The sequence below is a fragment of the Drosophila subpulchrella genome, chromosome 2R (assembly GCF_014743375.2).
Source record: "Drosophila subpulchrella strain 33 F10 #4 breed RU33 chromosome 2R, RU_Dsub_v1.1 Primary Assembly, whole genome shotgun sequence".
NCBI classification, from domain to species: domain Eukaryota; kingdom Metazoa; phylum Arthropoda; class Insecta; order Diptera; family Drosophilidae; genus Drosophila; species Drosophila subpulchrella.
The window spans coordinates 372,017-399,611 of NC_050611.1; the positions used below are offsets into that span (position 1 = coordinate 372,017).

General features: G+C 46.2%; 4 protein-coding genes across 12 annotated transcripts in view; 1 reads left to right on the forward strand and 3 right to left on the reverse strand.

The window, feature by feature from the left end:
* Window positions 1-39: 39 nt before the first annotated feature.
* LOC119549295 (centrosomin) lies at window positions 40-12,255 on the reverse strand. Of its 8 annotated transcripts, none has more exons than XM_037857245.1 (8): window positions 11,982-12,250; window positions 6,417-6,460; window positions 5,572-5,945; window positions 5,206-5,475; window positions 3,680-3,874; window positions 1,060-3,190; window positions 926-993; window positions 40-244 (listed from the first exon to the last, which is right to left on the reverse strand). In XM_037857245.1, exons 1-8 carry the CDS (start codon window positions 12,164-12,166, stop codon window positions 209-211), a joined length of 3,303 nt encoding a protein of 1,100 aa, XP_037713173.1. In that variant the 5' UTR covers window positions 12,167-12,250; the 3' UTR covers window positions 40-208. The 8 variants fall into 8 exon arrangements, with proteins under 8 accessions (XP_037713173.1, XP_037713171.1, XP_037713172.1 ...); XM_037857244.1 differs by lacking the exons at window positions 40-244; window positions 11,982-12,250 and adding exons at window positions 8,061-8,243; window positions 10,528-10,843 and having other exon boundaries at window positions 737-993; XM_037857250.1 differs by lacking the exons at window positions 40-244; window positions 926-993; window positions 1,060-3,190; window positions 3,680-3,874 and adding exons at window positions 3,935-4,492; window positions 4,550-4,613; window positions 4,685-4,903; window positions 4,963-5,130 and having other exon boundaries at window positions 11,982-12,166.
* Window positions 6,547-7,708, reverse strand: LOC119549296 (lysozyme 1). Its single transcript, XM_037857252.1, has one exon. It carries the CDS (start codon window positions 7,183-7,185, stop codon window positions 6,628-6,630), a length of 558 nt encoding a protein of 185 aa, XP_037713180.1. The 5' UTR covers window positions 7,186-7,708; the 3' UTR covers window positions 6,547-6,627.
* Window positions 12,256-12,406: 151 nt separating the features above from the next.
* Window positions 12,407-15,196, forward strand: LOC119549128 (golgin subfamily A member 1). The gene is made up of 6 exons (XM_037856895.1): window positions 12,407-12,802; window positions 12,868-13,653; window positions 13,708-13,806; window positions 14,120-14,533; window positions 14,594-14,833; window positions 14,890-15,196. Exons 1-6 carry the CDS (start codon window positions 12,629-12,631, stop codon window positions 15,010-15,012), a joined length of 1,836 nt encoding a protein of 611 aa, XP_037712823.1. The 5' UTR covers window positions 12,407-12,628; the 3' UTR covers window positions 15,013-15,196.
* A 261-nt stretch (window positions 15,197-15,457) lies between these two features.
* Window positions 15,458-27,595, reverse strand: part of LOC119549127 (low-density lipoprotein receptor-related protein 6) — a 33,974-nt gene continuing 21,836 nt past the window's right edge. For both annotated transcript variants that reach the window (XM_037856893.1, XM_037856894.1), the window contains exons 3-7: window positions 18,313-21,302; window positions 18,094-18,251; window positions 17,766-18,035; window positions 17,069-17,693; window positions 15,458-17,010 (exon numbers count right to left, since the gene is read on the reverse strand). In XM_037856893.1, the coding sequence (XP_037712821.1) occupies window positions 16,210-17,010; window positions 17,069-17,693; window positions 17,766-18,035; window positions 18,094-18,251; window positions 18,313-21,302 (4,844 nt within the window). In that variant the 3' untranslated portion in view covers window positions 15,458-16,209. The remainder of the gene's footprint in view (window positions 17,011-17,068; window positions 17,694-17,765; window positions 18,036-18,093; window positions 18,252-18,312; window positions 21,303-27,595) is intronic.

Genomic DNA, 27,595 nt, shown 5'->3' on the forward strand with positions numbered 1-27,595 from the left:
TTTTTATGGCACACCACCAAATAAAGCACAAGGAACAAATGTAATTCTAACGCAATTGTTTATTTCATTAATGGACAGGGTACAAATCACTTAAATACTAGGTCTTGTTCTCCAGGACACCGCCCCTACTTTTTACACATTGTACAAAGGGATGCTTCGAAACAGAGTTATTGGATGGCAACGTGGTTAAGCCGTTTTGGCGTATAACTCAAACAATTATTTCAATATCCGTTTCGATGATTAACTGAAATCAGGGATTAAGAGCAATTATGCAGTAGGAGATACATTAATAAAGCAGTAACTACACGCAAGTGATAAAAAAAGTAGGGTTATTCGACACATCTCGTAAATGTTTAGGTACTAGGAGGATATATACATTCTAATATACATGAGTCATTCAATATGAATGAGTGCGCCGGGTTAGATACATTTTATCAGCACTTAGATATTCTGTTAACTTTGTGTTGTGCTAAAAACAGGTGTGTGATATTTCATTCAATGGGTTCGATTCCCTCAACAGTCTTTAGAAAATGCATGGGTACTTCGTATTAATAAGTTCGATGTTTTAGTTCTCTTTAAACACAAGAATAATAAATAAATCAAAATCAAGTTAGCAACAAGACAACAAAATACAATGCAGACACAAATTAAAATGGCAAGATTTGAAAATGGCAAATGAACGTTGGGTATATGGCCTCTCGGGTTAATGCTGATATTCTGGTCGTCGGCGCGATCGTTATAACTCATTCTCCATGTTTGAGCGAACGTTTCGCAGAACGTTGTGCGTTTTTAGTATTTGATTTTTGATGTCTTTCTCGACTTGTGCTTTTGCTTTGTTAGCCATACGCAACTTTTCATAGGTGTCTTCGAATGCGCGCTTGGTGCGAATTAGTTTGCGCCGCAACTCGGCGTTTTCAAGATCTACCTTGGCACAGTCGTGAACTGTGGCTGCAGCAGTTGCCATGTTGGTTTTGCTGTCGGGTGATGTGGTTGCTGTGAAAGAAAAAACAAAAGACTTAGTTAAGTGATCTCTTGGTTGCAAAATTCTACCGAACTCACCCTCTGGCTTTGTCGTTTGGATGGTGGCACCCTCGTGTTTCATCTCTACAGTCTTAAGCATAGCTCGTTGGGCATTGGATAGCTCCACGCTGGAAATCCTTCCGGCATCGCTTTCTATACCCAAATCGGGGGACGAAGTGTTGACCCTCTGGGCCACCACTGCAGCAGCAGCCAGCTTGGAAGATGTAGCCTGACCCGTGGGTGGCCCCATGGGCACTGCCACCTCCTCGGAAGTGTAACCGGACTGAGAGACATCGCTGCTGTTGGAGCGCTTCTGGAGCAGCTTCTTCTGCTCTTCCTTGAGTGCCTCCAATTGCAGCTTTAGTTCCTCGGAGCGCTTCTCCAGTTGCAACTTGTCGTTGTACGCCTTTGTGCGCTCCATCACAGCCTTCGAGGCCTGCAAGGTGCTCTCGTCCAGTTGCTTCTTCAAGGCCCGTGTAGCCAGCTCGTTTTCGACTAGAGTCTGCTTCAGCTCCTTCTCGTTCTCCTGGTGATAGTCCAAGGATCGCTGCAGCTCCAACAGCTGTTGAGCTTGCTCCTGGTAAGTCGTCAGTGGCACCCAATCGCGCTCAAGAGCCTCCTCGTGCAGACGCTCAAGCTCTTTCACCTGCTGCATGGCCTCCAGTTTGTGTTGATCCAATTGGGATTGCAGGTTGCTCACTGAATCGGCATGTTGCTGCTCCATTTCCTGCATCTGCTGCTGCAAAGCCTGCAACTCCATCTCGGTGATCTGGGAATCCGCAGTCAAAGTGCTCTGGGCCAGCTTTAGTTGATCAATCTGCTGGGACTTAAGCTCCAGCTGGCGTTGTAGCTCCACCAATCGCTGATCCTCGTGTGAGCCTATAGCCTGCAGGTCTGCAGTCAGAGCCTCGTTGATGACTCGCAGCTGCTCCAGTTGTTGGCTGATATCCAGACAGCGCAGTTGCTCCTGCTTGTATCTGTTGTCCAGCTCCACCAACTGGCACTGCACGTTCAGGACGCGTTCGTCCTTCTGAGCAATCTGCTCCTCCAGCTGGGCAATGCGATCGCTGTTGCGATTGCGATCCTGACGTGTGGCGCAGGCTCTTCCCTCGCTCTCCGACTCGCTGACCGGTTGCTCCGGCGCCGCCAAACTGTTGGATGTTTCATCCAGGCCAATGCGTGCCAAGGAAACCTTGCGGTCTGGCTCTGACCAGGCCTCCGATTCGCTTTGGTTATCGAACTGCTGGGAGGGTAATGGCAGGGAGCGACGCTCCTTTCTCTGCTGCTGTCCTTCAGAGCTGCGTCGCTTCTCCAACTCCCGTTTAAGAGCCTTGTTTTCCGCCTTCAAGTTCTCTACCGAGGGAGTCATAGAACTGGCGGCGTGGATCTCCTCGTGGGAATTGAAAGTTTTGTGGCTAACATCGCCTTCTGTGTACAAGATCTCGGAGAGATTGCACAGCTGCGCGAGGCTCTGATCGGCCAATGATGCACCAGTTATGTTCAGAGTCATGTTGAGACTCTTGGAGAGATCCAAGCTGCGATCCACAGCCTTTCGCATGGCATGTCGTCGATCGGCAGCCAACACGCCAAGTACATCCTTGTGCTTCAGCAGAGAGTTGAGGAAACCGGCCAGCTCTTCCAATCGATTGGTCAGTACACTGCAAACGTCGACGCACTCCTGGCGCCACTTGTCTGATGTCTCCACTTCCGTGCGAGCTTGCTGGAGTTCCAAACGGAGCTGCCCAATCACAGCTGAATTTTGCTGATCGTCTGCAAGGCGCTGGAAGAGCACGTCCACCTTGCGCTGCAGCAGCTTATTCCGCTCCAGTGCCCTTATGTACTCCGCCTCCGTGAAGGATTGCTGAAGATCTGCTTCGCCGGCAGACTCCTCGCCAATTTGCGGCAGCGTCTTCGGTTGATTTGCCACCAGCTTGGTGAGGCGCTCCACCTCCCGATTCTTCTCCCAGAGCTCCTTGTTCACCAGGTTCTGCAGATTGGCCGTCTTCTTCTTGACTTCCACCTGCAGCTGCTTGATCTTCTCCTCCTGTTCGGCGATCTTAAGTTCGTAACGCACCCTGAGATTGGTGGACATTTCCATGGAGCTGGCCTCGTTGTCACTCATCGAGCGGCCCGTGGTGGATGGCGAAATAGTCGCCTTGACGCTGTCGTTCTAAAAGAAATGTACATTTTGATTATTATGTGTTATTTAGCAACCACTTCCAGATTCTCTAATGAAACTCTCACTATTTAACAGTGGCTTGTACAAAAATTCCATAACAGTTTTGGATACTTTTGCATTTTTCTATTTTGGATCAATTTACCAAAAAATTTGGTGGAGGTTTTTCATTTTAGTTTTAAATCTCTTAACGAAACATTTCTGTGTCATGAATATTTAGCTGTGTGTTGCGTGACATATGTGTGTCACACATATTTGTACCCAGAATAAAAGCGAAACATCTTTACGTATTTTTAAAATTTTAGCGACCCAATTGGCACTCTGAGCAGCGCCCTCGAGTGATCATTTCTTTATAATGACAAAACAAACTTGAAATGTTATTGTATTGAGTCTCTTAGTTTATCTTTACGAACAGTATTAGTCTTAGAGAACATAATTAAGTAAGCTTTAGAAATTAATTAATACTAGTCTTTTAGTCCTTACCTCCTTGTTGACTGACTGCTCCTTCTCCTGATTGAGCGTCTTAATTTCCTTCTCCTGGCTGCTCAGCTTCTGCATCAGCTTCTGGATGGTGCGACAGGCTTGCTCGTGGATCCGCTCGCGTTCCTTGAGCTTTTCTTGGGCGTCCTGCAGCTCACACATCTTGTCCGCCAGTTGGGCACCCAGTTCTCGCTTGGTCTGCAAGTGATCAGAGAAAACCGGAAAAGGCTACAGCTTTGGAAGTAATCAACACAGATCTTCGCTTAGGATAAGCTTTTACATTTAATTGAGTTCAGTAACATACATTCAATTGGGTCGGGACATACAATGGGATCAAATTTAATACACTTTAACGAATAATTTGTCGACGTCTTTTAGATGGGACATCGTTCATATTGAAACTTCGGAATCGATTCGATTTTTAGCAACGATCAACAAAACCGGAACGAATAAGAGGAGGCGATGGTCAAAAGCAGAAACTGAATGCGTCCAAGTTAGACGAGCGGCAAATCCGGTTGAAGAGATACGGCAGCAAGGACAGCAAAATTCCACCGAAGAAATCGTGTCCCCCACAGGACCCTTGGAGCGGAATCTGGTTACTGTGCAGGCAGGTGTGCAGCCGCGCTACCAGGAGAATGACGCTGAGAGCTACGTGCCCCAGCGCCAAAGGAACTGCCGGAACCCAGTAAAGCTCGGCAGCGAATAGTTGTAGAAAGCCGTACTTGGCGCCGACACGGCCAGCAAAGTGGCATGCCCGCTGTGGTGATGCCCTCGCTGGTGGAGATACTGCGGATGCGCATATGGTTGATGCTGCTGCTGTGGACGACGTTTTAGGAACTGAGCACACTGGTCGCTGGATGGGAAGGGTTTCACCTGACCGACTTTCCAATGGCAAAGGCTCTGGTGCGAAGAAGTCCCCCGACTGCCATACAAAACACTGATCGATGAGAAGTTGGAGTGCAATGAGGAAGTGCTGCCGCTACGTTCAAGAGAAGATGTGTTACCAACCCCGGCATTCTTCGCCGTGAGTATCGGCTGCACGACGGCCACGCCGCGGTCCAGTTGCCGTTGCTCCTTCTGCTGCAGGTTCTCAGAGAGGTCGCGGAAGTAAACATTCTGTTGCCGTATGATTTCCAGCTCTGCGTTCAGCTTTGCTATCAATGCCTCATACTCCAACAGGCTGTTCAGGATACTTCCGTACGACTTCTCTTTACGCTTGATGGTGCCCTTGAGGAGGGGGCAAGTTAGGGAGAGGATGGCTGGGGGAGTGGGAATTGGGAACTCACTTCCAAGAGGAGGATGGACTGTCGCTGCACGTCCATCGTGTTGGCAGCCTCCTTCATCGAACTTGCTTGGCGCTCCAGTTCGAGTTCAACGGCACTAATGGAGGTCACCAGATTCTGGTTCTCCTCCCGACAGTGCCCGATCTCGACCTTTAGACCCTCTATGATCTTCTAAACAGGGAGGTTCTCTTTAACCGATCCCCTATCTAGTCTACAGGAGAATTTCTATTGAATGGCTTTACTTACGTTTGACGTTTCAGCGGATTCGGTGTCCTTTTCGAGGCGCTCCACTAGCTCGGCATTCTTAATGGCCAGTTCTTGAATCTTGGCCTCACAGGCCGTAATAGTCTCTAGACGCTCGGCCATCGCGAATTCCATCTCGTTCCTGGCCGCCGTGTTGCGCACGTCGACCTCCTGGAGTTCGTGCTCCAATTTTTGTACCTCCGACTCCAGGCGGTGTAGCTTATTGGAGTCAAATACTGCAGTGTTTGCGCCAGGTTGGCCAGACTCCGCCATCTAAGAGAACAAATAATACAATAATACATCTATAAAATTGCATGTTTTCAGAGGGAAGCGCTAGCTTTTAAAGTTATAAAGAAACCTCAAACTGACCTGGTACGCGCGAATCTGATCCTGCAACTCATCGATTATGGTCTGGCTGTCAAAGTCCGCTTTGCGCTGCATGTCCTCGTGGTGAGAGATGGCTCTGGCGGCATCCTTTAGCAGCTCCATCTTCTCATCGACGGTTTTCCTCAGCATCTCGATTTCTATCTTCGCATCGATGAGCTGTTTGCTTAAAGAGTCGGGGGAATTATGTGCACGCGCTCCCGGTTGACCCTCCTCCATGAAGTAGATGCGGAGTTTCAGATTGAAGTTCTCCTTACGCAGCGTGGACATCTGCTCCTCCAGCTCGCGCACAGAGCGCCCTTGCATCACCATGGGCGAGTGGTTGCCGCCCTGCGGTCGCGCCGCATCGAAACTGGCATCTGCAAAATGAAAAAGATTGATTTAGAGCACCTTAGATCATACAATTCTTTACTGAAATTGGCTCTTCTCGGGTTATGAGGGGACGAGTGGAGATTTCTGTTCATGACTTGATACTTTGAGCCTGGCGGTTAGGGGCAACCACATAGAAAATATATAAAGGCAAACTGTGGCCGAATTAATGTACGATTGCTCGTGTGTGTTGCCAAAACGGAATCCTAATATTCAATGAATTTCATGATGTATAATAAAAACATTGCGTTTAGTTTCACAGCCAACTTTGATAGCCTGGAAAGGATTGGCGCATTAAAGATATTTCTTGAGGTTTTTGACCTGTTCTGCTATTTAAGGCGTTTAACTTTATAAAAATAAAAATTCGTAAGGCTACAGCCATACAATAAATTGTAAAGGAATATTACAATTTAAGAACGTACGATGGTAGCACGTAAGTCAACCATAAATTTTAAACTTACACGAGTTTTCCATGGTGACATCTTGCAGAGCTCCCGGACTTGTGCTGTAAAGAAAAAGGAAATCTGTTAATTGAGCACTATAAATTAAGCTCGCCGTGACCTCGCAGAAAATTCAATAAAACAAGTCGAGTATAAACGGTAATTAAGCTTTTAATTTTGCATACACAAATTCACATATTTCGGCAGTGATGACATAATGGGAAGACTATCTCTAACAATCTTTGACCTCTTCCATCTCGCTGGTCAAGCAATCTGTGGCATTGCTCGGCTGGAAACACTCGTCGATGGCTTCCAAAGTTCCATTGCAGAACTCCGGGTAGACGGACCAGGCCGTCCAACCCTGTTGTTTCTGGATGAGCCGGGCGCACTGAACGGCCATGGTGATGTCGTCGCTCAGCAGGCGAGTGCAATTCACATTGCAATCGTTGAATGCGTAGTATTCCGTCCGATTCGGAGGTGCACACCAGTAGCGATCGCTGATCTGAAAGAGTCCGTAATCCCTTGAGCCATCTGTGTTGGCCTGACCCACCACGTGGGTGTTGAATCGACTCTCAAACTCCGCGATGCAGAGCCACAGGGGCAGCTCAGATTTCGGGACATCTAGTATGTACAGCTGGCCGGCCAGTTCGCAGGGCTTCAGGCGAATGGCTAGCAGGGGAATCCCCTGGAGCAGGAACCACAGCAACGGGAGTACTCTCACTTTCGACCAACTTGATCGGACCATTCCAAGCGAGCTCCGGTCACGAAGTGGCTCTCCAACTCCGGCCATCAAGGTATCTACTAGTATCAAGCGATCTTGACTAGCGCGCTTAATCCGATTCTGAAACCGGTTTACATTATTTGGCCTGGGTTTATGACTTAAATTGGCAATAAATACTGGAAAATCGACGGACAATGCAACAAGGTTTGATGCTTGCGTTGCACTTTGTTCTGACTACTAAATATCTACTATTAATTAATGACATTTCTCCCTTGTACGAAATAGTAAACTGGAATTGATCGGAATTTCTATTCTGAGCATTCTGTAGGCTCATTAAGAAACTAATTAGCTTTTCCTAAGTTGTTTTCTGGGGCGTGAAATTTATAGATTTGCTTTGATCCAAATGAACACTCACAGTGCGGAACTACATATACTTGGTCGGAACCATTTCTTCTGGTTTCCTTTTCAAAAGTTGCAATATATAAAGGATATCACATTAGTAGTATGATATAACAAAAAAATTAAATTTAATTAAAAAATACTCAATATTCAGGCTGACTAAATTAAATAATATTATATGAAACATCTATAGAAAACATTAGAATTCGTTTTAAAATGAATCCAGTCAGACAATATTACGGAATTTCCCATGAAAAGCTTCTTGAATTTACGATCCGCACTGTACATTTGCTCAATCAATTACAGACACACCCATTTGCCCAAATCGGCAATCAACCTCTTTTTGTTTTTGGCCAATTGCTCTGTGAACTGAATTTCAGATAGAGTCACACTTGAATGATCGCACTTCCAAAAACCGCAAGTCGAATGGGATGAGATTACACTTCCGCGCCTTAAATCCGCCGTGAAACAGGGAAGAGGGAAGTGCTATTCACACAGTATAGATTACGTACACTAGGCCCAACAAGTATAGACCCAGAACTTACCAGAATGCTGAGTTGCTGGAACTCAGAGAATATCTCTTGAACGGAGAGCCAGGTACATCGGTCGAGTGGTTCAGTGAGGTAGATCGAAAGATACCCGCCATGTTCTAAGTTTCATTTAGCATTTGCGCTCTTACTCGGGTTTATTTTCTTCAGTTTCTATATATTTAGATATTCGCAGCGACTCTAAATTTGAGATTTAATTAGTTGTTTTTACACAGGGTGGACACGTCACCCCTAGTTGTTGTTGTTGTGCTTGGCTTTATTCCCTAAATACTTTTGCGGCGCACGCCAGACTTCGTTACGTATCCGCCATGTCGTCTTCCAAGGGGCAGGCTGCCATGAGTCATGGGCTGCTGGCCGACGTGCGCAGCAATCAGGAGCATTCAGCCGTAGAGCGGAAGAAGCTTCAAAGAGTCTGGCGCTCCCACGGATGGGCTGCATCCCAGCGATGGGGATGGACGACGGCACATGTGGGCCACCACATCTTTCAAGACTCTGCCAGATACACCGCACACACCTCTGGTCGTGATTTATTTTGGGAATTGAGCAAATTGCAAAAGGCGACCGCAATAGAGACTGCAAAACGTGCACCGGACGGGAAAACTCTGCCAAACATTTCCACTCAATGTTTTGTTTTGGCTTTCGGCTATCGGTTACTATGGTGGTAATGAAAATCAATGGTTTAAGTTAAGGGACCTCAGCTGGATGGACTGGTAAACAACAGGTGGGCATTGGCAACGTGGTAGAACATGTGTCTCCTTGGCTAGCACCTGTACTTTATCTCGGATGCGTTTTAGGGCCATCACATCGGCAGGTAAACTGCACTTAGCACCCCATTCTCACCTCACCTGAACCTGTGCTCGTTTACCTGACTGCCTGGCGCGTCTCGAGTGGGTGTCAAACTAGGACCAATGACACACAAAGGCGCCTGCATTATTCAACAAAGAAGTACAATAACAATAAACAGAAGTGGACTGAGCATATATTGAGTGATATGTGAAGGAAGTATCTCAGATGATAACCATATGGTTGAGATCGTACCGTCTCTGATACTTTTGGACAGGTAATGCAAGCAGCAATGTAACTATGTACATGAAACTATTTTCAGAATGTCAAGTACATGTTCCAGTTTTAAATTATAAAGAAATAACAAACCATCCTTGTCAAAATGTTAGTTATTATAGATTTCGTTAAGAAATATTGATCAATTTTTTTCTTACAAAATTATAATAACTACATCAAAGTTGTAAGCAAGGATAATTGAATTAACATTTACAAATAATGTGGGAGCTTAATTCATATGGCTGTATCTGGCTGAATAAAAAAGCAAAATGGATACCACCAATTCGAAGTACAGTTTTCTGTGATATTGTTCATACTCTTGCTGAAAGCATATTCATAATTCCATCTAAATGAAGACCTTAACATTGGGTGAGCACGAACAAATTGAAGTTTTTTGATACGATTGCGCCTCTTTTGCGATGAATATTTTTCTTGATAGTCATATTAAAATGAAAACCCACAACTTGATGACCAATTTGTGTGATAAATGCTTTTTCTTTGTGGATTTTAACAATCTCTAAATGAGCCTTTAAGTGATATACAAGAATCCGATACTGTAACTACATAAAAGTTGTAAGCAAGGATAATTGAATTAACATTGACAAATAATGTGGGAGCAAAGCTCATAGTGTTATATCTGGCTGAAATAAAAAGCAAAATGGATACTACCAATTCGAAGTATAGTTTTCTGGGATACCATTCATACTCTTGCTGAAAGTATATTCATAATTCTATCTAAATGAAGTGCCAAAATTGGGAATAAAGCTGTTCATATGACCAGTTTCTGTGAAGTTATTTTGATAATAAATGCGTCTCTTCTGCGATGAATACTTTTCTTTATAGTCATATTAATATGAAATCCCACAACATGATGACCAATTTGTGTGATAAATACTTTTTCTTTGTGGGTTTTAACAATCTCTAAATGAGCCCTCAGATGATATATAAGCATCCGATACTGTACTTTACCGGGCAGGATGTTTTCGGGGTAGGGAACAACATTGCAGTTTCAAGGGGCAACAAAAGAAGTGCTCTGTTCCGTTTTTACCCCATAGGGGTTAGTTCCCGGAGTCCATGACCCCTAATAAATGCACGTGAGTGTTCGCATATAGGTATGTATTAACCCACACACAGAGAACTTACATGAGCATATGTATGAAACTCCAGACTGATAAGGCGACTTATGAGGAAATTAAGAATTCCAGGAATTGCTAAACTACACCTAATGCTATGATACATCTGTCGATTCTAGTGTGGAATGCCTATTCCACAGACAAATTAATTTCAATACTTTAGTTCCCGACTAAAATTAGCCGCAGCATCGCGGCGACAAACCAAACGAACAACAACAACAACGGGGGGCACACCACCACAGACATCTTTAGTATTTCTAAGTATGTATTACATTGAACAATCGAGCACTCGCTGTACTATATATGTATTTCGATTTGTTTTTCACTCGAGAACCACCAGCATCCTCTGAAGCGCTTATCCACAGTGATGTATGCAATAAATACAAATCAATCTTTCACTTTTGTATCTCTTAGTGCAATATAAACAAATATATGTACAATCAAACACTTATACACCCGCACAACGCTTGACCCGCTGATTGTTCCTATTTACATATATATATGAGTAGTATGTATATATGGCACGATTGATAGCCGAGAGGCAAGCAAAATAAACCGAAAAATGCTCTTTATACGTCCAAATAAACCGAAAGCTAGAACATAACTGACTGAAAGTGCGATGCGACTGATTAAGAGAGGCCGCGATTTTCGGAGAGAGCGAACGGGAGGAAAACTCGGACTCATCTGCGAGAAAAGGAAAATGCGCTCAGCAGATGTTACGCATTTCCCACTGCGGAATAGCCGTAGCCGTACACCGAGAGAACAGTTTTTCAAATTGAGCTCATTAGGTTCCATTACTTCTTTTTTGTGGTGCGGAATTATTTGGGCGACCTCGTATTCGTGCAAAGCGTCAAGGCAAGCATTTAAATACATTTAACCCAAAAGTCAATCTACATCAGTAGGTTCTGTCCCTAGCCGTTTCTATTAATTTGTGGCCTACTTTAGGGATCGAAGCAATAGGCTAAATAAAGTTTATGTTTGTCAGTTGACAAGTATACCTGATAAATTTAATTTATTTTTTCCCTTTTTCAAGATTATGACACCACAACTGATCTCCGATGAAAAAAATTGGTAACGAAACTAACAAAAACTCTTGACTTTTTGAAAATTGAATATACAGTTTTTCTGAAACATTAAATCTTTATGGCTTCATATTAACTATTAAATATAATAAGCATCTTGTTTTCGTAATGCAAATTTTATTTATCCGCACCGAACCTCAAATAAAAAGTATTATATCTTTCCCTAACTCTAATAATATTCATATGTATAGAAATCAAATAAGCTTGTAAACTTGTAGATGAACCGATTTAAATGAAGAATGAAATTTGTTATCTAGTTTTTAAGCCTAAGGCCCAATAGCCTGTAAATTTTACATTATAGCCAAACATTTTATAGTAATAATAATATAAACAAAATAAGATATTTTTTAAATATGATCGCTAGTCATTTGTTTTCAGTGTGGCTGTGTTATTGTTGCTCTCTTCCAATTTTCGGGGTGGGTATACACCCACGGTACCGATGTGTTTGTGAGTGCACCACCCCCTATGGGGCCGAGCATTCGGATCTGGGAGAGCTCCAGCTGAGAGCGTTGGTTCCCGATCACAGTGGGCACGATCACATGGCGTTCATCTGCCGCGCACTCGCAGTAAACAAGGAACACGATCGGTATGGCATCAACTCTTATTGGTAATACATGGTGTTTACACTGCCATTCTTAACTTACTCGTCTATACTTTTGGACAGGGCCTCCGCCAGTTTGCGCAGCACCCTTCTGTCAATTTCCGAGGCGCCATTCTCCTCCAGAAAACTGGTCACCGTTTCAATCAAGGAGATCTCCCTCAAGGACGAGGCGCAGGTGCCATTGCCATCGCCGCAATAGTCCCGCAAAACCTGCTTAGACTGGTCCATTGGAAGTCCTCTAAAGTTTCAGTTTCAGTATAATATTTCTAACACTTAACAGTTTCACAAAGGACGCTAACAATAAGGTCTTTTTCTGTTCTGTTTGGAAAATGAAGCGCGCTGAAACAGCTGTTTTTGGCGTCAGTTATCGGAATGCAACCAAGCGTCGGGTTGTCCTTGCCACATGGAAGGAAAAAGGTGCCGCCGCGGTGTGGCAACGCTGTGTGTCGATTTCCACTTCTGGAAAGTCGATTCTTATCGATGGTAAACAACATCGACGGTTTACGAAAATTAGCATTTGCCTGATAAGCAACTAGAACACGGCGGCCACAGATATAACGCCATGCTATAAACGCTCCGCGGGCACGTTTTCGTCAGCCCCAACCAAAACCAGGCCAACTTCAGTCGGGGGCAACGCACAGCGAGCTAAAACAATAGTCGACGAAAAGCTCCCCCTCGAGAACAGCAAAAATGTTTGCCACTCTGAAAAACAAAATCAAAGAGGAGACTGGCGAGGATGTGGTCCACCCGGCCAACCAGCGCTATCCCAGCAACAACAACAACAACTACCGGCTACGTAGTCGCCGCGTTAGCATTAATTCCAACTCGGCTGATGATGTGGGCGGTGGCGGATTCTACAATGAGGTAAAGAAAAAACAGTCTATTTGTGTATACACAGGTAAACGGATAAACACCTGTACTCTTTGCAGTCGGAGCAACTGTGCCAGCTGCGGAGCCAGTGCAACGAGCTCACCACGAAGCTGTCCGCCGTCACGCAGGGATTGCAGCAGCTGCAGGAGGAGAAGACCCGCGTGGACAAGACCAACGAGATCCTGCTGGAGAGCGTGCGAGTGGCCCAGACGCAGAAGGACATCTACTGCGAGGAGCAGGAGAAGATCCAGAATCTGCAGCAGATCGAGATCGACAAGCTGAAGAATCTGCTCAGCTTTCGGGAGCAGGAGTCGGTGGATCGGATGGGCCACATGCGGCAGCAGAGCCAGCAAATCGAGTCCCTGAGCGAGGAGCTGGAACGGCTGCGTCCCATGGAATCGGTGGCCGAGGATCTACGTGACGAATTGGAGCAGCTGCGGCATTCCTCACAGCAGGAGAAGAACCTTCTGACCACCACACTGGCTGCGGTGCAGGAAGAGAATCGACACCTGAAGAAGCGTATGAAAATCGTGGAGGAGTCGCGCCTGGAATCGCTTGGCAAGCTGAATTCCGAGCAGCAGGTGCAGGCTCTCATCCGGGAACACAAGCTGTTGGAGCAGCACCTGGAAGAGGCTCATCTACAGCTGTCGGACATCAAAGGGTCCTGGAGTGGCCAGAATCTGGCGCTGGAAACCCAAGTCAGTCGTTTATCAAAGCAAGTGGCTGAAGAAACTACAGAAAAGCGAAAGGCCCTCAAATCCCGCGATGATGCAATCGAAAGCCGCAAGCAGGTTTCATTCGAGCTAGAAAAGACCAAAGATGAAGTCAAGCAGCGGGACGCAAAGGTTAGGGCTAGCCAATAACGTACTAATACTTAAATTAATCCTCTTAAATACCAGGTCAAGCTGTTGGAGGAGGAAATCGATGAGCTGAGTGTGGCACTAAAAGAGTGCCGAGAGGAGAACGAGCAGCAAATCCTCTTTGAGCGCAACAAATCTGTGAGTATGCCTCCCGATGCTGACGATTTCCATTGGGACTTGTAACACTAACAAACCCTACAATGCAGTACTAACTATAACCTTTAAGTTCCTCTGTTACTTAACACCACTTTTTGGGGACTGGAATTTCCCACCACACCTATTATGTAGTTTTCGATTGTAAATGTTTTCCTTTCTGTATTAAACTGATTTTTAATCGTTGGCAACTGATTGGTAAACTTTTTCCTTGAATAATGCACGTATAAATATTTACCTTCAATGTCCTATTTCGCTTGATGGAGAATTTGTAAACCAATAAACCGAATGTTCTCAGCAAAATCTGGAAACAGAGGTAAAAGATCTCAAGACTCGTCTCACGGCGGCGGATGACAGGTTCACCGAGTACGCCTCGAATGCCGAGCAGGTGGCCCAAAAGCTACGGACCCAAGCGACTGAAAAGCAGGAGCAGCTGGACGAAACTATAATGCAGCTGGAAATCGAACGAGAGGAGAAAATGACTGCAATTCTTCGCAATGCGGAAATCGCCCAGAGCGAAGACATTTTACGGCAGCAGTTGCGCTTGGAGCGTAGCGAAGCCACCGATCTCCAGGATAGGAATAATCAACTGGAGAGAGATATAGCTGAGGTCCGTCAAACTCTGCAACAGGTTAGCAGCACAGCCCAGGATAATGCTCAAAAGTTGACAGAATTCGAGGGCGTTCAGCTGGAAATAGTCGAGAAAAATAAGGTAAGTTATAAAGTTATCATACTGTTAGTGCTAACTATAATGAACCTCTGTTTGATCTAGACAATAAAAACATTAAATCAGCGATTGGTCGACCTCAAGAAAACCGTGCAAAAGGATTTCCGCAGTGCGCAGATTTCTATGGATACAGAATCTCATCCGACAACGATCCCTGGCCACAGGATCTCTAGCTCATCACCTGAGGCATTTTCATCGGGCGAGAAAGGCAACTGCGTCATAATGGACGAAGTTAATTTTCAATATTTGAAACATGTCATTGTGAAGTTCTTGACCAGCCGAGAGGTTTGTACTTTATCCATTTTCGCTCAATTATCCACAATTCATGCGAACTCCCCTAGGTGGAAGCACGACACCTTGTCCGAGCCGTATCAACTTTACTTCAACTGACATCCGAGGAGGAAAAGCTGCTGCATGACACCTTGAATTGGAAAATGAGTTGGTTCGGCATGAAACCAACTTAAGTACCCAGTGCAATAAATCATATTTGTATTCTAGTCTGTAGTCAATTCATAACGTTCGTGTACTTGTACATACCAATTACATACGCAGCACTGTGTTATTTTGTTTACCAGCAACATTCCATTTTGTTGAATAGTATTTATTTCTACCGTTGTGATTTTTATAATAAACTACCATTTATGTAAATGAGAGTCTTTTAATTTAGCAGAAAGGTTTTGTAGTTAACCCAACCAAACTAATACGTAGATACTTCCTATAACGTTGATATTGCCTGTATAATACATGTAATTTACTTTACCTGATATAATCTTCCCATCTACATACCATTTCTGTGGCGCCATCTAGGAATGTCCGCTGGAATACCATCTAGTTTTTCGTCGCCATTAAGAGCTTCAAAAATAAAAGTCGATATTTAATTTTGTTAAAAATACTGCATTTTACATTTAAAAATATTGTTTGTTACATATTAAGTTTTCTAATATTAACTATAAATATGAATTTACTTCAATTGTTTATTGCAAAAACCTACTTTGTATGAATAACTAACTATTCATTTGTATTATCTATGAATAAATGATATAGGAGAATTTAAGATTAAACAAAAAACACACGTATTACTGAGGCACTTTTTGGTGTTTATAACAATTAAGAAGACAGTTGAATTAGTCGCACATTCGTCAATATTGCTTTCATAATAGAATTATCTATTTACACTTTAGAACTAAATTTTAAACTAAGTCTAGGTGTTAAATGCATTTAAATCAAAAATAGCTAGGTGTAAATCAATTGTGAATTTTCTGTCAGGTTTCGGAAAATTTGGCACACGGAATTTCAAAAGACTCACTTATCTAATATTACATCATTTAGAGCTAAGGTAATTGCTAATAATTGCATTTCGCTTACAAAAATTTGCAGTCTATTGTGGCGCATGGTGCAATGCATTGTACTGCAATATATTTCGGGCTATCTGGCAAAATGAAACTTAACGAGATCGAATAAGTCCTCCAGGCATGGACGCTCTCTCTAAGCTATGATTAAAATTAGTTAAAGCCTTAAATGACCAATTAAACACATACATATTTACAAATCAGTGGAAGAAATTAGAATTGTGAAAATAATAAAGGTGATAAAACGAAAAGCTCTGCACAGAAGTGATATGTTGCTCTCCCTCTCTCGCTTTACATGAAAATCTCAAAATGTTACGTAAAACCCCGACTGGGTGACTGTACTGGTGATGGCGGGGGCGGGAGCGGCGAAAAGTACGTGGAGCTCCTTGATGACGGCGATGGCGGGCAGGAGGACTCTGGCACAATGCGCACATCGCTGTGGTAATGCGAGCGCGGTGTTGGCGGCGGCGGATACGGCTCACTGTCGTACCCGTATTGTAGGCAAGCGGCCGCGGAACTGGAAGAATGCTTCGTGGCCCCTCCGTTACTGTTATTGCTGTTCGATTTGCTCGTATAATTTGAGTCGGACTCATCACAAATGTCCGTGGAGCAGGGCGTGGGCGGCGGTGGCTGGTTGATGATCTTGTAGTGCCTGTATGGGCGTCGTGATCTGGTCGCCGGCGAGGGTGGAGGATTGATGGGATACGCCACCATACTACTACCATTCGTCGTTGAACTCGAGGCACCAGTGATGTGATTGCGATCGTAGGAGTTCATGCTGTTGCGCGAGTTAAGCGTAGACATCCGAACGGCATCCGCGACGGAGGCGATCTTAGACACCCTTTGAGATTTACTTAGCGTCGAGGGTGACAATGGATCCGTGGCCTGATCGTCCTTTGGCTCCGTTCGACTCTTGCCAATCCGCGTGCGGCAGAACTGCAGCAAGTAGACAATTGAGAAGATGGTGATCATGGTGGCTCCTATTAGAATCATAAAGGCACGTTTGTCAGTAGCGGGCGCCATGCGACGCTGCAGGCAAATGTCTGAGGACTCATCGGCTCCGTCGGCGCAATTCTCCCAGCCATCGCAGAGCAGAGCGGCCGATATGCAGAGCTAGAATAAATATTACAGAGTTATACAAGTTCGCCCCTTTGTGATTAAGCTAACTCACCTTATTGATGGGACACTGAAACTCCCCTGGTCGCTTACAACAATCCGCTTCGTCATGACCATTGGCGCAGTTGGTAGTGCCATCGCACACTAGCGACTTGTCGATGCACTCGCCCGACTGACAGCTAAACTGATCCGCCCGGCATGTGGGACAACCCACCTCGTCCGACTTGTCCGGACAGTCCTTCTGGCCGTCACAACGCCAGGAGGCGGGTATGCAGTCCTTGTTCACGTCACTTATTCCTGATACGGGAGCCGCGCACGTGAAATGATCTGGGCCACAGGCGGGAAAGGCGCCGCAGTTCTCCTTGTCCTCCAGCAGCATTAGATGCTTGGGGCAGGAGCAGACGTCGCGGGTTCGAGCCATTCCCTCGCCGCTGGCGATGCAGATGTGGGAGCACTTGGTGCGACTGTGCAGGCAGGTGTGGTTGCGCAGCACCTTCGGATCAGGTGTCCAAACGGCACGGATGTCGGTGATCTGCGGCAAGCGCTGCAGCTCAGCAGATCGCCTTTCGCCAGAGACAGTTATGCGCTCTACGCCAGTTTTGTCATCCAGCCAGTAGACAAATCCACCCAGGGCGGCGATATTGATCACTTGCGAGATGTGCATAGAAACCAGGGTTTTTCTGGAGTAAAATAGAGTTAGATAACCGATATAAGTTAAGGACGAACAAGAGGCAATGGTCCTCCAAACTCACTTGTTCTTTCCATTGATATCGATGGCATCAATCCTCTTGCCGTGAGCATAGTAAATCATATCGGACTGCTGATCCAAGGCCAAGGCAGTGACTCCCTCCAGTTTGTAGGCCAGCTCCACGCGTTCATTGCCGTCGACTCGAGCACGTATGATGGCCTGATGACTGCCCACATCTGTCCAAAAGAGCAGACGCTTCATGGCATGCACGGCAATATTCCGAGGTTTTTCCGAATCCCCGGTATCGATGACGCCGACTGATTCGCCGAGGAAGCTGAAGAATGAAAACATTAGGGAAAATGAATTTAAGAGAATTTAAATCATATATTTACCTTGTGACATTAATACTGTTGGATTGGGAGCACGTCCAGAAGAGCAGGCGCCCAATGATATCGATCGCCAGGTCAAAAGGCTGTCCGGAATTGGCCAGCAAGCTAACCTTGGTCCCGTTTGCCAAAGATCGCTTAATGCTGTGACTTCTGCCCTCAATCTGAAATGTTGTTAAGGAATAGTAAATGTTCCATCTGCCTCAAAGTAACCTTTAAGCTTACCCAATAAATGTGATGAGTGATGGGATCGTAGTCCACAGCGCGAATATTCTTGCCAGACACGGGCAGCGGAATATTCGGGCAATCTGTGGTGTTCGGAAGCAGCCTTCCAAAGCTGTTCCTCTGGCTGAAGATAATGTAGTTCTTGGGTGGAATACAGGAGACGCCGTCCTTGGCCAACTGGTAATGGGTGGGGCAGGCACAGGTCATTCCCCGTCTTCCCGGTTGGGCCAAACAGAGATGTGAACAACCTCCATTGTTCACCTTGCAGGGATTAACACCGGTCTGACGCTTATCGTTGAACACCAGTAGTGAGGTGATGTACGTCATGCCCGAGTGCACCAGACTGCGATTCTGACCCGTTGTCTTGTGCACTCGCTCAATGTCGCCAGTGTTCCAGTCGCTCCAGTACACGTAATCCTGGTACAGGGACACCGCATATGGCTCATCCATGTCGCTACCAACCAGAATCTGACGTTTCTTGCCATCCCAGTCGGCGCTTTCGATTTTAGCTGGTCGTGATTGGGTGGCCCAGTACAGACGCCTCGTCTCCTGGTCGAAGGTTAGTCCAGCGGCATGATTCGCGCCTGCTACGATTGTCTGCAAGTCGGATCCATCCATTGCCGCTCGACGGATCGAGTCCGTTGGCGATTCCGTCCAGTACATGTAACCTCGTCGTGGCTCAAGCACCAGCGATCGTGGCTCCTCCACTCCCTTCCAGAGGAGCACTCTCCGACTGCTGCCATCCAAGCGAGCCACCTCGATGCGACGCGCCTCGGCATCTGACCAGTAGATGTTATTGGCCAACCAATCGACGGCGATGCCGTCGGGTCCTATTAGACCGGAATCCACAATGCGCTGCACATACGAGCCATTCAAAAACGCCCGAAAGATGCACTTGCTCTTCTGATCCGTCCAGTAGATCCTCCGCTCGGCAACAGACACATCCAGGGCATGGGCATCCCGCACATCCTTGAAGGGTATTCTCTCGTCGTTGTGGTTACCCTCGTTGTACTCGATGGAAATCCGGCCAATGTGCTCTTGGCGGGAAAACAGAAGAAAAGCAGCTGGAACAACGCAGGTGCGTTTATCATTGGCCAACTCGTAGTCGATGGCACACCGACAGACATAATCCCTGGGACGATTCAGGCAGAGATGCGAGCAGCCTCCGTTCCGCACCGCACATGCGTTCTGTCCCCTCACCTCCCTCAAACGAGTGACCTTAAGACCCATTAGGTCCGGATACTGATCGACCACCACTATCCGATTGTTGCCCGTGATCTTGTGGGCCCGGTCAATCGAGCGCCGCTGCCAGTCTGTCCAATACAAGTAGTCGTCCAGGATGCTCAGGCCAAACAGATGCTTCAGATTATCGCTGATGACCACTCGGCGGCCAGAGCCATCCATGTTGGCCACCTCGATTTTGTCCGTCTTGCCATCGCACCAGTAGATCGCCTTGGCCTCGATGTCCAAAGCAATGCCGTTGGGCCAGCCCAGATTCTCGGAGACCAGAACCACACGCTCGGATCCATCCAGAGATGCCCGCTCCACCTTGGGTTTGCGCTCGTTCCAGTCGCTCCAGAACATCCAGCCCAGCGAGGGGGCCACTGCAATGGCTCGAGGCTCCTCCAGATGCTCATAGATCAGCACCTTCCTTGCCGTCCCATCCAGACGGCAGACCTCAATCCGATCTGTGACCGTGTCCGTCCAATACAGGTTGCGGGCCAGCCAATCGAGCGCCAAGCCATCGGGATGACGCACTTCTGAGGTCACAAAGTCAGTGACTCCCGTGCCATCGGCATGAGCTCTTTTGATCGTATACGTTTCCACATCGGACCAATAGATGTGCTCCTCCACCGGGTCGTAATCTATGGCTATTGCGTACTTCACCTTCCCCAAAGGCAGCGGGAATATGGTGTAGTCCGGCGAGTCCAGGGATATCTTACTAATCTGCGTTCTCTGCACAATGAACATCATTTCCTGAGAGCCATTGGCACAGGTATTTGGTGATATCAACTTCACCCCAGTGGGACAGGCGCAACTGTAACCCTGTGAGTTTGTAGCCAGCAGGCAAAGATGTGAGCAGTTCCCATTGCTGTGAGCACAAGGGTTGTCCTCATATGGCTGCAGGGAGGGGTCCCATGCTCTTACTGAGTTGGGTGCCTTGGGCGTGTCAATCAGCTCTTTCAGCTCACGGGTTTGCAGGTCAAGGGCATTCAGCGATCCCCTCTGCCAGTCCGTCCAGTACAAACGATCGTTGTAGAAGGTCAAGCTAAAGGGGTACTTCAGGTTGTTAACTATCGTCCGCCGACTGCTCCCGTCCAGTCTCATCACATCGATGAAATGGTGCTTGCCATCCGTCCAGTAGATGAGCTCGTTCTTCAAGTCTACGGCCAATCCGTTGGGCCAGAACACATGCTCCTTGACCAATGTCATGCGAGACAGTGGGTCGCCATCCATGCTGGCGCGCTCGATCTTGGGATACTCTCCCCAATCTGTCCAGATGAGCAGTTTCCGCGCGGGAACCACGGCCACCGCTCGCGGCTGGTCCAGATCCGTCCAGAAGAGCACCTTCTGGTAGCGACCATCCAGCGTGGCCACCTCGATCCGGTTCTTCTCGCCGTCCGTCCAGTAGATCTTGTCCGTGTACCAGTCGATGGCCAGACCCTCGGGCTTGTCCAGCCCCGTGGATATCACAGTTTGCTTCGGCGCCCGCAAGAGCGGCTGCAGTGCGGAGGAGTTGGTGTGGGCGCACTCGATAATCTCCCGGCCGGAATCCGTCCAGCAGACCAGGTTCTTCGCGTAATAGAAGTCAATGGCCATCGCCTCGGCCAGATCCCTCACGATCACATCGATCTGAGGTCCGCCCGTGGGCCTCGTGATGTTCGCCACCTGGATGTCATGGCGGGTGGTGAAGAGCAGGGTGGCCGGCGTGTTGACAAACGCACTGGCGGGCGGGCTGGCTATCAGAGATGAGGAGCTGGGCATGTGAACTGCAAGTAAATGGAGTTTAAAAGTGATTAGTCAGGGAATCTTACGTATGTGTATCTAAATCAATAAATTTATAGCTTAAAGTAGTGTTATGGGAACAAGTAAGAGGGGTGGGCCACTTCTAATTAACAAATGCAATATTCGAAAAGCCGCTGGGTGCAAAAGCCATCAAGTATTAAATAAGCAACAGGGTTCGCCGGCTCGAGTGGTTAACAATATGGCAGAGCCGGAATTGTTGCCGTGGAAAATGGTAAATGCAATCGCAACTACGCCCAGGCAGGTCTTTGTTTACCATTTATGTATGTGCATGTGCCTGGGCATGGGTACATATGTGGGTGGGTGGTTGGCCCCCGAGTTGGGGCTGCTCCACTCCAAGCTGCAAGCTGCTGTTCGCTGCTGCGCTGATCTAATTGCGTATGAATAAGCGCATGGAGGCGCACCAGGTGGAACAAATTTCAGCCGGTTGTCTACTGCACAGCTACTGAAAATACCCTGATAGCTATAATAACTGCTTAGAGGCTGCAGAACTTGTTCAAAATTATTAATTTAAATTAGATAAATAGCCCTGGGTGCTCAAAAAAGTATTTAAAGCCATTTTACAGCATTTAATATCTTATTTCTTTAAAGTATGGGAATAAAATTTATTAAAATTTCTTATCATATCCCTTTTACATGTTATCCCGTGACTTACCTAGAAGCTGCTGACAACTTAAGGCCACCTTTTCAAGTTCCCAGTTAAAATACAAATTAGTCCACCTAAAACAGCTACATTTTAAGACTTGCGTAAGCAATTTGTAAGCATATTTGCTGAAATATACCCAGCTCCGTCTTTTATTATTTACGGAATTCAAGCATTTCTACTAGACTATTTTGAAGAGAGATCCACTTTCAGTTGCAAAATGTTGACCCACAAGGCAACAGGAGCTGCGCGGCTGCAATCCTTGTCCCCCGGTCCCCCAGCCACCGAATCCCCCATCACCCGACTTGTCAGCGCGTCAGGCATTTGCAATATTTATGCAACCAGGCGGAGGAGCAGCAGGCTCTCGAGTAATCCATCAAGCACCGTGGGCTTTCGGGGGAAACGGGGACCCAAAACAAAAATGGTGACATTTTGCAAAGTGGGTTGGTTGCTTGCTTGGTTGCCTGCTCATACGCCATCAAGCGTGCACACGCCCACTTTTCCGCATCCCGCCCCTTTTTTACTTTTTTGTACAGCCCCATCACTTGGTAGTTGGCCCCAGGTGCAGCAACAGGATTTATGTGCCAAGTGTGCAAATTCAACAATATTTTCATACATAGGGATGGGAGTAGGGACCCCCTCTCTATAGGCATATGCGTGCGGGCAAATGTTTGCCTAGCTGTTCTGGATCGTTCGATAATAGTGCTAATGCTGGAATCCTATATCACATTATGTTCGGAGGTATTGTGCACCGTAATCCCTGGATGCTGACAATGGGAATACGGCTAGATGACGTTGCTGTTTGGGGGACCAGCACTTAACTGCAAATCCTTGTATATTATTCACATTTTTTATGCTCCTCCGCAGACGGCAGTGAAGCGTTAAGAAATCAACATCATTACCAACAAAAACAAAAACATCATCAGCAGCAACAAAAACAACATCAGCAGACATGCTCATCAAGTCGAGTACCGGAGCCACGAGGAGCAGTCCCCCAAACAACCATCTCGTTTTCCTCTACACCAAAAGAAATATAAAAAACCAAACTGGAAAAAGGTTTCCCACAGGAAATAATCCTAATCCTGGTTTTGTAATCTTTCCGTAAGATTCCTATGCGAACAAGGAAGCTTCCTTAAGCTTATCTTTTTATCAGCAAATTCCACAATCTGCAGAGCTTTGGGGATGATTGTGCAGACATTTTCTCAGATTCCTATAGATTTATTTCAGTGATGCCACTTCGATTCCTGGCTCAAATTCAAAAGAACTTTTTTCGCCCCGTGCAGTCACACACACTCGACCGAAATTGAAATGCAGACGAAGCCAGAGATGGAACCGTGGCGTAACCCGTTGATTCCTCCTGCCTGCACTTCATTCAAACTTGGGAAAATATTTTAATTATTAATGTATACAACTGGGGTCGGGTCGGGACAAGAGGCTCCAGTGGGAGCAGGAGTGGCAGACGGAGGCGGAGACGGAAAGCCAGGAGCAGCTGCTGAGGGTATAGAAATGGGCAACGGATGCGCATGTGAATGATGCGGCTTCAAGATTGGCACTGGGTTTGGTTGGGTGGCCAGCTGGTTCTGGTTCTGGTTGTGGTTCGTGGCCTGTGGCAAAATGGCATAATTCGGATGACCGAGTCGACGATTTGAACGCCACGGCACATGACGACCCCCGTGGTCCAGGTGAAGGCGCTCCACCACCGGGAGCAGGAGCAGGCGCAGGCACCAGGCAGCAACAACTGCACTTAAATGCTAAATGAGTGCAAGTGCTGTTATTGTTAGCCAACTGGAGCGGGCGGAATCTCGGGGAACTCCACGGATCCGGTGGATAGTGGGCAGTTTCGAGGGGGCGGTGCCGTAAACTTTAAGTGAGCACTGGCAGGGGCTGGAGCACGGGCCGGAGCAGGATGCTGCCACTCCATCCGCATCCCGGCACTGGCAACACTCGAGTCCTGCCGCAGAACGGGGTGGCAACTGACGACTCGCCCCTCGACGCACTAGTTGCAACGGAAGTTGCAGCTATTTAAATGTGTTGAAGAGCCTGGCCCGGCTAAATAGGCGTCCTGTAGAATAGCAGAACAGTTCACCAGTTGGCTGCCAGAAAGGCAGGCTGGAATCTAGTCAACCATCCGTACGATATGCTGCTCACACCACCGCTCCATCGTTGTAGTTTTTGCTGCTCGCATTTTGCATGGGCTCGTTGTTGTACTTGTTGTTGGTTAGGGACAGAGTGCACCGAGAACCGTGAGGTTACACTGGGGGAATTACTAAAGATTTGCCTGTGGCATTTCTTCCCAACAGCTCTAGACATTTCAACAAAAGATCTTAAGGTTCTCAGTACTACGTGAAGGTCCTTTTTCAGCCTTCTTTAAAACATTCAAATCATTGTGGCATCTACAAGTAAGGGTCGCTAACTTCTAGCTTCCAATATACTGCAAGCATACTAAAAAACAGTGTTGATAAAGCATTATAAAAGCAAGATACATAGCTGTCTATAGAACTAATAATTAAAGTTTATAACATCACTTTAATCCAGCGTGAGCGATTTGTATATTGGGGAACATAAGTACAGGCCTAACTTGAAAGAAAATAAATCTTTTTATTTCCCAAAACATCCACGCAGTATCCCCAATTTCTTGCACTGCGTTCTAGGGTCTCACTGCCACGCTCCATAATTAATTTCGCTCATGAATAATTTTTAATTAAATGTGCAAAAGCAGAAGGCAGAAAAAACTGCACTAAAATAGCATTGAAAGGAGCAATGTGCCCTGCTTTTGTCATGACCCCTTTTATCCCCAGCCCGACTGGGAAATTCAGAACTCCTGCATGGCATTCATAATCAAATTGAACATAAATAAATAAATAAATATACCACAGAGTCGGGGGATACAACTCCCGAGATGAGCTGCCTCCGTTGAAGAAACCACAAGTGCAGTGGCATCGTCAGCATCCGGAATCCGGGCTCCTGAAGAGCAGCTACTTGAGGTAGCGAAGTCAGAGTTTCAAGAGCCCCAGATGAGGAACTGTACGTGCATAAACGAGGCTGTTATCAACTGTCGTCCATTAGGCGTCCGCCACATCTCAACATGCATCATGCTGGAGTGCCGGCTGAATGCTCAATAAATTATATATGTAACATGCTTTTTATCAATTACTCGCACCTTCAAGCCGCAGACGACAGACGACAAGCTGCAGCGATGTCCATGGCAAATTGCGGGACAAAACGTAAAGTCGGAGAGGGGGCGAGGGCAAAGAGTTGAGGCCGGGCCAAGAAGACCAGGCGAGAGCAGACCAGACCAGACCAGACGACCATGCCAACGAGCTGGGACTTCGAAACTTCGTTGGCAGCAAATGCAATTCCAGCCAGTAAATGGAGACGGCAGCTATCCGAGTCCAAAGGCGTTAACAAGTGTGGCAGCGAAAAGGGAGCTGGGCCGGCTCTGGGCTCCTGAAACTTTTCCATTAGGTTCGCCCTGCCTGTTTTGAGACCACAGTCCAGCCTCTATAGGTGGAATCTGTTGTTGCAGAGTATGCAAAATGTAACTCAAGGTTAGGATGGTTGATACATTACTTTTAAGAAAAGTAAGTGAATGATAGGTCGAGGTCATGTTTGGTTAGTTTTAGCAATTTAACACACAGCACTCAATGTAGATGGTATAAAGGACATGGTATCTGAATAAAGGACATGATATCAAAAATCAATAGGTTAAATATATTATACGATGCCACATTATTTATGTTTACTTTTTGTTTAATAGTTTCAATATTAAATCCATTATAAATTTCAAAAGTTTATATTCTAAGAAATTTCTTAACACAAGAGGTATAATATTATTTTAAAAAGTCTCACGTATTTAATTTTTTTCAATCTGCGCCTGGGAAGTTGGCCTTTATTTCAGTTTATAATTACAAGACTCTAGCCCATCATTTGCATCACAGTCTGCTGGCTTTTTCCACATCCTCAATCTCAGAGCCAGCTGCATAATATTCACAACTTATTCATTGTTTCGTCAATCAGGCGTTGACATGCCAGTTCCGCCCTAATGGCCAACAAACTGAGCAACAGGAGGAACTCGAATGGGAAAGGAAAGGGAGGAGGAGGAGGAGGAGCACCTGCCACGAAAGCCAGCCAAAGTTATTCAAGCAAAACTCCTCGAACACACAAAAAAGCCAACCAAAACCGAACAAAGCCAACGAAAGAAAGCAATTTTGTGAAAATTTAAGATGTGTTGCGGGCAAACTTTGGCCTCCTTCTCCTTCTGCTCCGCCGTGTTCTGTGCATTTTACATACAACACGAAGGAAACATGGGAACAACAAGCACACGAAAAAGGTAGAGATAAAAATGCGAAGATACCGGAGGAGACCGGGTCCCAGCTGAACGTCGGGATCCAGATCCAAGCCAGCCAGCAGGCCAACCAGCCAGACCCAGGAGTTCACTCATTTAAATTATCAACACGAAGAGGGAAGCGAATGGTTGCAAGATGTTCTAGAGGAGCGGAGAATCCTCCAGCGAATCCACTTAACTTCAAGTTAACACATATGCTTGGTTGCCTGCGTACGATAATAATAACCATGGTCCCGATGATCACCTTGATGATGAAGCTCCCTGTGCAGACGATGATGAAGTTCTGGTTCTTCCTCCATTCATTCTCCTTTTTGTTCTCCAGTTATCCAGTTTGCCAAATTGTTAATGGTTATCAAGGACGAGGAGGGACTCCTCTTCAATTTCTGCAACCTGAGACCCCGTCCGAAATTGCAGAACCTTTTTGGGCTGCTGCTGGTTTTCATTCGGGTTTTTACTTTGCTGCATGAATACAGCATGCAGATGGAACTGATTTTACTTTAAGTTTGTGTGGGGCTACATAAATTTAAGCATGAACGAAAATAGGAGCAATCTCTGTTCACAGAGCCTTTTATAAAGTCTTAGCTCTGAGAGTCCTAAGGGATTAATATTAAATTTGAATGCTTTTTAATTAGTTGGCTATCGTTTTCACCAGAAAAGCATAATAGTTGTTAGTGCTCTAATAGTCTCTGAGTATTATATTTATGGACATTTCTTATTTTGATTAAGTTATCAATTAAAAGGGCTTTTTGGAATAGCCCTGGCCACAAGCACAATAGATTTCCCTGACAACTCTGAGTAAAACTATCATAAGCCCTCTGAAAAGTGGTTAAAAGGTTGTCTAAAAAGCGTGCAACTCTGGTTAATCTTGTTCCAGCATCCCTGACAGCTTTAAATTAAAACCAAAACCACTGACACGAAAATGTTCACACACCTACTTAAAATGTAATCGCCGCGTGCTGCGGAAAAAGGGGGAGGGCGATTCGGACTCGGAGAAGGGGTCTGAGGTCTGGGGAGGATGGTGAGGTTGAGGGATGAGGTGTGGGGACGAGGCATGGGGCTGCGGGGTGCCTGTCCGCTCACCCGATATGACAACTGGCCATTAACGTTAAAATAAATACGCTGTGATGGCCCGGCAACGCCAATTGCCAACTAAAAGACTGGAACTTGGACGATGGCAGCGCGACCGTAATGATTATGTTGCCGAACGAGGGGAAGTTGGGTGGAAAGCGATGGAGCGTTGAATGAGAAAAATCAACAAACCACAAATCGTA

Bases quoted from the DNA above. Each gene is read 5' to 3' on its own strand.
- LOC119549295 (XM_037857243.1), bottom strand. From the start codon at position 12,166: ATGGACCAGTCTAAGCAGGTTTTGCGGGACTATTGCGGCGATGGCAAT. The intron at 6,461-11,981 runs GTAAGTTAAGAA...TTTTCTTTACAG, and splicing joins CTGTCCAAAAGTATAGACGA to CACAAGTCCGGGAGCTCTGC. The intron at 3,875-5,205 runs GTAAGTAAAGCC...GATCACTTGCAG, and splicing joins AATCCGCTGAAACGTCAAAC to ACCAAGCGAGAACTGGGTGC.
- LOC119549296 (XM_037857252.1), bottom strand. From the start codon at position 7,185: ATGGCCGGAGTTGGAGAGCCACTTCGTGACCGGAGCTCGCTTGGAATG.
- LOC119549128 (XM_037856895.1), top strand. From the start codon at position 12,629: ATGTTTGCCACTCTGAAAAACAAAATCAAAGAGGAGACTGGCGAGGAT. The intron at 14,534-14,593 runs GTAAGTTATAAA...TGTTTGATCTAG, and splicing joins AAATAGTCGAGAAAAATAAG to ACAATAAAAACATTAAATCA. The intron at 14,834-14,889 runs GTTTGTACTTTA...GAACTCCCCTAG, and splicing joins AGTTCTTGACCAGCCGAGAG to GTGGAAGCACGACACCTTGT.